General features: G+C 36.8%; 1 protein-coding gene across 3 annotated transcripts in view; it reads right to left on the bottom strand.

Moving 5' to 3' along the window:
• Window positions 1-1,733: 1,733 nt before the first annotated feature.
• The window catches only part of KIF27 (kinesin family member 27), an 86,502-nt gene continuing 78,161 nt past the window's right edge, over window positions 1,734-10,074 (bottom strand). For all 3 annotated transcript variants that reach the window (XM_038526969.1, XM_038526971.1, XM_038526970.1), the window contains exons 17-18: window positions 9,309-9,473; window positions 1,734-4,684 (exon numbers count right to left, since the gene is read on the bottom strand). In XM_038526969.1, the coding sequence (XP_038382897.1) occupies window positions 4,206-4,684; window positions 9,309-9,473 (644 nt within the window). In that variant the 3' untranslated portion in view covers window positions 1,734-4,205. The remainder of the gene's footprint in view (window positions 4,685-9,308; window positions 9,474-10,074) is intronic.

The following is a 10,074-nucleotide window of genomic DNA, read 5'->3' as shown; positions in this document are numbered from 1 at the left end:
AGGTCCTTGGCCATAAAGGATCTTGCTCATTTTAATTGTCTATGAGATTGTTGTATTTTTTTTCTTTTAAAGTACTGTAGAGATAACTCAGCAGAAGTGTGTGTAATAATTTACCAGTAGAACCTAATAGTCTAAGTCAAAACATTTAGGTTTAATCATATTGCACTGCTAGTATCTCACATACTATCTATCCTCTTGATTCACTGTGGAAATTCCTAGGGAAAAACAATATTAAAAGGGACAAAGAACTATGGAAAATATCCAAACTTAATAACATCAAGTTTTTCTGAGCTTTTTAATAATTTCTCTTGTTCTAATTACCTCCATGTTGGGGTATTACTGGAGTCTATAAAAATCAAACACCATTCTAGTAGTTGGTACCATGTATGTATATACACTGCATTCCAGAAGCAAGGAATGGAAGCAGTCATTCCTGGTGCGGGTGATAAAGGGATGCATTATTAGTAGGGGATTTGAAACATCAAAACTTATGAAAAGTCAGTTTGCTTTTTACTGTCAGCATTAAGGTAAACAACGAGTGACAAAATATTTCTCCCTATTGGGCAAATGTCCTACCACACTTTGAAACATGACTCCCATACGAGCTAAAAAACATTACAAATCTAATGCATTTGAGATGATTATTATGGAAGGATTTCATTCCCACCTTCTTTTTCAATTTTTGAAAATAGAAATCTAGAGGGCGCCTGGGTGGCTCAGTCGATTTGGCATCTACCAGGGTCCTGAAACCCAGCCCTGCACTGGGCTCTCTGCTCCTCAGGGAGCCTGCTTCTCCCTCTCCCTCTACTGTTCCCCCTTCCTTGTGCCCTCTTGCTCTCTCTGTCAGATAAATAAAATATTTAAATATAGAAGAATGTGTTAGTACTAATGAAGGCAACCCGAGGCCAGTTATAAATTGAAATGTAAAATATACGTAATTAGTATTTTTTAATATTCCAGTGAAGTTGAAAGAATAGTGGACAAGTGGACACTGAACTTTCAGATACTGGAAGATACTGCCATGTTTTAAATAGTTAACAGATATGTGCCTAAGGAAATAACTGAAAGCAAAACATGTCATTCTGGCATTTGGTGAAACTTATGCAGACAACAGAATCAAACTCCTACTAAGGATCTGACTCCCTTGCAATTTACTCTAAGATTTAGTATAAAACCTTTATTAACTTCTTTCATACAAGACACCAATTCTTAAATGAGCACTTATGTTATTGACCTGAAAAAAAAAACATCAGAAGAAAACGAACATTAAAGCACCAAAATCACCTTCACTGATATTCTTGCCACCCAAAGTTTCTGTACTTACCTAATTCTCCAGTTCTGTTAGCTTTAACACTCTGGAGTTAGAGAAGGCACTAGCACTTTACAGAGGCAAGTATATTCCCTTCCAAATGCTCCATTTTAACTGGGGGAAAACCCCATAATGAACAACAACAAAAAAAGAAAACCACAATGATATTTTATATGTGTAAAAAAGGGGCAGCCCTGGTGGCTCAGCGGTTTAGTGCTGCCTTAAGCCCAGGGCCTGATCCTGGAGACCCGGGATCGAGTCCCACATCGGGCTCCCTGCATGGAGCCTGCTTCTCCCTCTGCCTGTGTCTCTGCCTCTCTCTCTCTCTCTCTCATGAATAAATAAAAAATAAATAAAATCTTTAAAAGAAAATGTGTAAAAAAGGCAAACACAATGACAAAATGATTAGACTAAGGAAAGCATGTGAAACAAAGTAAAATTTATTACTAGTATATGTAAAAAAAAAAAACTTACTTGCCTTGGGGGAGGCCCCTTAATTTTTCTTTCCTTTGTGAGAGCACTAAACTGGAATGACAAGAGGTTCACTTCCAGAATGTATTTATTATTCAGGACATTATTTATGTGTGTGTGTGTGTGTGTGTGTGTGTACATGGAATCTACTGTAGCATTTAAAGGATGTATGTTTAACCCAAAGGAAGAAAAAAATTGTACCTTTCTTATTTAGAAGTCAGTTCACATTTGCATTATCAAATCTAATCACTGTTGATTTGACATAAATTTTCTTGTTTTGTGAGTTGGCTTTTAGAAAATGTATTTCCAGAGGTAAAACAAGCATGTGTCAATTTCTTAGGCAAGCAAGATTCTAGGGTTAGAATATATTCTTATGTGAATAGTTTCTAAATTACTTAATCTTATAAGGAATTTACAGTTAGGACCTTCATTAATAAAAATATCATTGTTGTGCTCTGTGAAGGCCTTAGTGGCCTTTGCCACTCTATATAGTATACACGCACACACACATTACATATGATATATATATATATATATATCATGATGATATGTATATATATCCACATATACATATGATACATATCATCATGATATATATATCTCATACAAACTAAAGGCAAAAAGAAGAAGCTAGTTTAAAACCAGAATCTGACTTGTAATAGTCTCTCCCAAAAATATATTTTTTGAATTAGTTTGTAAATTTCTAGTCTAAAGCAGTTTCTCAGTGGGCCAATGCTGTACATTGTGGTTCAGTTCCCAGGTAAGCCCATGGCACAGTCTATTTAACCCACAATTTATATGCATTTCAGTACCATGCTTAAGAGATACAGAGGCTGTTCACCTATTTAGAAGTTTGTTTTGGTTTGGTTTTCTTCTCCTCTAGGAAGTGGTTTTTAGCAATGGAAACAAGGAACCCTACTCCCTCAGGCCTAGAAACCAGAAAAGAAAGCCCTAAGTATTTGAGCACAGAGTGACAGTTGGGGTCTTAGGTAAGATGGGTAGGGTCAGTAACAACAAAGAAAGAGGATACAAGAAAAATATTAGTAGCCGCAGCACTGAAGAAAAACTGGACTTGGCAAGGAAGCAGGTGACTCGAATTGTATATGTGCTGCCAAAGCGAGCACAAGGGTGACTCAAATTGAATAGATATCCACATGTCAGGGTGGTTTTACCACCGCCCCACCCTTACAGTAAGTAGTTTAAGAAACAACTCTATTTTACAAGTGAAAATTTGGAAAAGTAACTAGAATAACAACACAAGTAACAAAAAAGTAACAAAATACCTCTGGTCATTATAATGGGATGTTTTCTGTGATTAAAAAGTATGATGAAAAAGTACAAACTATTTATTGGGCAAATCAGTGTTTTAGTTCTTAATCCCAAACTGAAGTTTATATTATACAATATGATTTAGACTAAAAAAATCTCGAAGAAAAATTTCATTTACATATTTACAGCTCCAATGCAGTCTGGCCTGCCTGTGCTAACCTGAGTAAGCAGGCTGTAGAGAAAAATCTCCGATTAGGCCCATCAGATTATTAGCTAAAGAGCCTCTGGCGAAGGCTTCAAGCTTTACAGGCATACTCCATGTGAAAGAGAAAAGAAATGCTAGAATGCTTTACAGCTACTCTATCATTATTTCCCTGTGGCATGGAACTGCATTCTTTTCCCCAAATCTAGTAGCCTAGTGAGAGAGAGAGAGATGTTGAATAGACAGGGTAGGAGTGAGATGAAAACTTACATTCCATAATATTAGCAAACCAACAATAATGATATTCTAAAAACAATCCCAGAAAAAGAGCAGAGTACCATGTTTAAAAAGTCACGACTGAGCACTCAAGTTCTGTGGACTCTGAGGACCATAAATTAACTTCAACCCATAAACTTCGTCAGTTGTCTTAAACCCACAGACTGCTTTTTTGGCAGAGATTTTCAGCTGTGCCAAAAGATATGCATGCAGTAGGTGATTCCCCCTCTCATACAAGCAATATTTAACTGAGTATCTTCAAAATAACAAATATATTTGAGAATGACAATAATATAAGCTTATGAGATAGAATTAATGTATTCTAACATACTTTTATACTACATAGCAATACACATTTGATGGATAGTTTACTATTCTACTCTTTGTTTTGTTCTCTATATATGCCTGGATTTTAAAAGTGGAAATATTTAAATGTTCCATTACTTAATAGTGTTAGAAAACAGGTTCATTTAGTTATTGTAGAAAAATCTGCAAATAATTAAAACTCCTCAAATATACCAAAGAAGATATACACATCTCTAGTATACAAAAGGATTCCTTCCTCCCTTCCTTCCTTTATTCTGAAGGAAGAGCTAGTGAGCATATGCCTTAATTTCTAACAGGTCAGACAAAAGAATCTTATGCCTCTACTAAATTAAAAGTTCTATTATTAAAAGCCTAAGTTTTTAAGTCACTCGGTTTCCTAGCTACTTCAATGGAATCAGCAGTCATAGATCCAACCCCAACTCCAAGACTAGAACGCCGTAATGATAGTTCCAAGGCAGAAATCTGACGTAACTCTTTACGACACAACTTTACAGAAGTGACACCATGAAGCTGTCCCACATTTCCCACTAGCTGAATGTGGGGTGATGATTCACTGTGAGATTTTGTAAAATGATTTTCATCTATTTTATCCTCACTGTTCAATAAATGCCCACTAGTGGGTGCTAAAGAACCACAGATCGGAGGTAATTCTGGGTCATCTTCCCAGAGCTTCTGAGGATTGGACTGTATTCTTAAACTGTTTGCTGAACAGTCTAATTCTCTTTCTCTTCCACTTAATTTCATAGTTTCAGTTCTGGATGCCCATTTTAATTCTTCTGGAACCATGCCTGCTTCTTCAGCATTTGGGACTCCATCCCCAGCATCATGATCTAAAAATAATACAAAAAGCAAGAAAATAAATTAGAGATTTTCTCAAAAGCATATATTTTAAGCGTGGTATCCCAATATAGCTATATTATTATCACTCAATGTCAATGATGTTTTTCAGATTTTTTGTTGTTGTTGTTAAGTGACTTCTTTTAGACAATAGAAGTTTCACTTAAAGGCATTTTGCCTGTAAAAAACTGAGAACTTCTAATTCAAGCACGAAGTTAAGAAAATAGTCATCTAGTGATTTGTTTTTCTCTGGAAACACAGGAGTCCTTTGGGCTTCTCTGGTGTCCTTCTACACCTGCCTTCCACTGGACTTGCCACTGGTGAATCAAAGTCCACACAGTGGCTAAGTGAAGCCAGAACTGCAGAATACTGGCTCCATGTCCAGGGAATCTTTGGGGACATGGCATCATGTATGTGAAAATCTAGTCTTGGTCAGAACTCCCAGCATGATGGTGGTAAGGTTCTGCTCTCTGAAGGTGCTCTGGGGATCCACCATCAAAATGGAGAGCACAGTGCACTCCCTCGGTGGGATACCCTGCTGAAATGAGTGAAGAGCTCAAGGCTTAGTGAGTGAAGTGAAGAGTGAAGAGCTCAAGGCTTAAGGTCCTCAAATCATAGAATTATCTAATATCAAAGACAAAAATTTACTTAAGACAAGTCCATATAGGCCCAAGACCTAATATGATAAAAAATGCCAACTTCAACATACACTGACATGTGATTAATACACTTCCAGTCCTATGAATACCAAGTACCCTGGTAGTCCCTAGCCAAATCTGGCCCACAGACATGTTTTATTTAACCTCTGAATAACATGTGACCCCCAATTTTTTAATTGGAAAGTTTCATATAAAAATACAGATTTCCATCTTTTCTAGACAAAACAAGAACTGACAACTAGCAACAGCAGCTGGAGCAGAGCTGCCCCTGCCCGTTTAGACAACTGCTACATTATCTACTGCTTGCTTTGGCTCCCTGGCTACTGAAGGCTTGTGACCCGTGGTTGGAAGCATAACTGATTTCCTAATTTTTAAAATACTCTCACAAACCAACCACTTGAGCTAACAAATGACATAGATCCTCTCATGGAACTGGCAGATATTCACAAAGTTGACCATTGACGGTGGTTCCCTAACTGCCACACATTAGTCACCAGGAAGCTTTTAAAAACTGAGGCTCCAGGGGATCCCTGGGTGGCTCAGCGGTTTAGCACCTGCCTTTGGCCCAGGGCGCAATCCTGGAGTCCCGGGATCGAGTCCCGGGATCGAGTCCCACGTCAGGTTCTCGGCATGGAGCCTGCTTTTCCCTCCTCCTGTGTCTCTGCCTCTCTCATGAATGAATGAATGAATGAATGAATGAATAAATAAATAAATAAATAAATAAATAATAAATCTTAAAAAAAAAAAAAAACTGAGGCTCAGGAAGCCCAGGTGGCTCAGCAGTTTAGCGCCGCCTTCAGCCCAGGGCATGATCCTGGAGACCCAGGACTGAGTCCCACATCAGGCTCCCTGCATGGAGCCTCCTTCTCCCTCTGCCTCTCTCTCTCTCTCTCTCTCTCTCTGTGTGTTTCTCATGAATGAATAAATAAATATAATCTTTTAAAAAATGTTTTTAAATAAATAAATAAAAACTGAGGTTCAGGTCCCAGTATCTGGGGAAGGGAACCACCAAGCATCTTATTTTTTAAAGCTCAAATGTGAAAGAGCAGAGATGGGCTCACTGGAGAAGCTAACGCTCTACCCGACTTGGATATTTCACAGTGGAAAGTTTCCCTCTTCCAGAATTTTACCACTAAAGAACAAACCAGAGAAAGAGTAGTTCACCTGAGGTCACAGAGCAAGGAAAAGAAGTTAGGATTCCAATCCTCACTCTTCTGACTCAAGCATCCTCACACAGAATTTTATAGTGATTTAAACTGATACAAGGATAGAGTTTTAAATACTAAAATAAGTACACAGACTGCATGTCCATATAAACTGATTTTATCCTCACATCCTAATGTATTTGTTAGAAAACAGATACACTATATCAGAGGCATGACTAAGAGGTTACCAAGATATTTTAGTCCAAAGATGAATCTTTCTGCATTTGAAAATGCTAAAAATACTCAAGATAAATAGAAGTGTGGTATGCAGACAATGAAAAGACTATTATCAAAAACCAATGAACTGAATACCAAGAGAGTTAACTATTAAGATCACTAATCTTAATGTGAGTAATTCTTTTTAGGAACTCAGAATTTGATATAATTGCTATATTTGTAATTCAAACAAACCTTGTTAAATGTCATTATATTAGAGTAGCATTTTGAGATAGTATATATATAGAACAAGCTGTATCTCCAATATGATTCCATGTAATTTTTTTAAAGCATGGGGACAAGACTGAAAAGAATTATGCTAAATGTTAACAGTGGTGGGTAGAATTATGGGTGACTTTTTCCAGTTCTTTTTCTATATTTTCAAAATTTTCTACAATGACTATTATTTTTTACAGATGCTTCTAGGTGGAACAGCAAGGTAGCTGAAATATCTTCAACATTAGTATCAAGACTAGATTGCCTGGGGTGCCTGGCTGGCTTAGTCAGTAGAGCATGCAACTTGATCTCGGGGTCATGAGTTCAAGGCCCACGTTGGGAGTAGACTTTACTTAAAAACAAAACAAGACTAGATTCCCAAATAAGTTGGTCAGACATGTCATCACTTTACATAACTCCAAGATTACTTAACTTTTTCAAAGTTTTTTGCATTTGTCTCATTAAAGAGCAGGATGAGATATTAAACCTAACACCCTACCACAATGGCATTTTAAGAGATTGATTCATACTATAAACATGGGCCATCTAAACACTAGATATCTAATTTCGGATGTCTCAAGTTTGAAAGTGGATGTTTTTAAAGCTAAAATGTTCAGTTTGTTCTGTTGCTGATTGTCCTGTTTGCTACTTAATGCCTGTGTACATTTTAATTTTTTGTTAAGTCATGTTTCAAGGAAAAGGTTCAAGCTATACAGTGCAGGCAATATTCCAATTAAGTGTTTTAATTACATTAGTACCTCTGCATTACTACACTGAAAATCAGAAAGCTTAGTGTCTCTGGCAGGATCTGTATGTTTGTATCACATCTCTGGCCTAAAACAACTGTTATCCTAGAGTATTAAACCAGAAATCATAAGATGAAGGACCTTAGACCATGTTCTAATTACCGTTATGTTTATAAGTTACTTGACCTAAGTTTCAATTCTCTTTTCTAAAAATGACATTAGCAGACACTAACCTACCTTGGGTTAAATAGAACTACTTGTGAGGGGCGCCAGGGTGGCTCAGTGGTTAAGCGTCTAACTTAGGCTCAGGACATGATCCGAGTCCCAGGATTGACCCGCATTGGGATGTTCGCATTGAGCCTGCTTCTCCTCCCTCTGCCTATGTCTCTGCCTCTCTTTCTCTATGTCTCTCATGAATAAATAAATAAAATCTTAAAGAAAAAGAACTACTTGTAAAAATGTCTATTTTATAAATATCCTAAGTATAAGGCAGCATTAGAACTACTTTTCTAAGATATTACTGTTTTAAACTTTAAAGCTATGTTAGTCCTGCTTACATTCTATACTCAGCATGTATCTTTTCATTATGCATACATAAAGTTTTTACTGGTTTCTTTACAGTCTTGTTGTACCCATCTTAAATGGTCTTCTTTATTAGGTACAAAATAGGTCTATGTTCCTAACAGGTTGTAAAGTCAGCTTTGCATAAGCCATACCTAACTTGGTAAAAGAATACTTTCTCTAAAGAAAGAGTAATTCTTTAATAAAATATAAAATATATTATGTTAGAAGTATTGATTCTTCTCTAATAGGCAGACTTAAAGAGGGTATATTTTAATCATGGCACTTTCCAGTTTAGTTTTGTCGTGTTTTAGGCTGAAGCAGACAGTTGTCAGGCAGACAATTATTTTTATTTATAGAAACAAATACAAGTTCAATATCTAACTCTAAGTAACCAAATCAAAACATTTGTTCTGTTTCTTACATTCCATATAGGTGTGAGATCATTTCGTATTTATCCTTCTCTGACTTACTTCACCTAGCATTATCCCCTCTAGATCTATCCATGTCCTTGCAAAAGGCAAGGTTTCATTCTTTTTATGGCTGAATGAATATTCCATTAAAAGTATATACCACATCTTCTTTATACATTCATATATCAGATACTTGGGTTGATTCCATAATTTGGCTATTGTAAACAATGCTGCAATAAACACAGGGGTGCTTATATCTTTTCAAATTAGTGTTTTCATATTCTTTGGGTTTGGATTCCCACCAATAGCACACAAGGGTTCCTTTCTCCACATCCATGCCAACATGTGTTGTTTCTTGTGTTGCTGGTTTTAGCCATTCTGACAGGTGTGAGGTGATATCATACTGTGATTTTGATTTGCATTTCCCTGATGATTAGAACGAGATAACTATTTTTGTTTATAGAGACAAATATGAGTTTAATATCTAATTCTAAATAACCCAGTCAATTGGGAAAGGCTAAACTATAAGTGAGGCACAACTTCACCAAATACTAGATATACATATCCTATTAGCATGACAGGTTAACACTAAAGGTCTTACGTTCAGATGGTACTAATTGCCGTCGAACTGCTTCCCCTATCAATTCCTTAAGTTTCTTCTTAAGATCTCTGCTGGTCTTCTTATAAAAATAAAGATCTTTTTCCAGTTGCTGGATTTTATCTTCATATGCTCTTAATTTTTCTATAAGTCCTTCTCCATCTTGCTCTATGAAACAGAGATTTACATTTAAAATCAGTTTAAAGGACCAAAAATTATGTTCTAGCCCAGTCTCCAGACTATATTTAAAGGGTCAGATGTATGTTACATGTACCTACATGGATTTGTTTTCAGCTACAGTTTGGATTCTTCTGCCCTGAGTCACCTTCTCCACCCTTCCCGCTGCCAACTACCGCATCTTCATGATTGATTCATAAACAATTTTTGAGGGCAGCCCAAGTGGCTCAGCAGTTTAGCACCACCTTCAGCCCAGGGCCTGATCCTAGAAACCCAGGATCGAGTCCCACATTGGGCTCCCTGCATGGAGCCTGCTTCTCCCTCTGCCTGTGTCTCTGCCTCTCTCTTTCTCCCTGTGTCTCTCATGAATAAATAAATAAAATCTTTTAAAAATATAAATAAATAAACTTTTTGAGGAGCACTAACTAGATTTATCCTTAGAACAGCAGAAATAATGTGTTTTCTATAAAAAAAATTCACTTTTGGAACTCTGTCCATTGGGTGCATTGATATCTTTATTTAAGGGAGCTCCTGGGTGGCTCAGTCAGTTAAGCATCTGCCTTTGGCTCAGGTCATGATCCCGGAGTCCTGA

This window comes from Canis lupus, chromosome 1 (genome assembly GCF_011100685.1).
Source record: "Canis lupus familiaris isolate Mischka breed German Shepherd chromosome 1, alternate assembly UU_Cfam_GSD_1.0, whole genome shotgun sequence".
Taxonomy (NCBI): Eukaryota; Metazoa; Chordata; class Mammalia; order Carnivora; family Canidae; genus Canis; species Canis lupus.
This window is presented reverse-complemented; position numbering and strand designations above follow the sequence as displayed.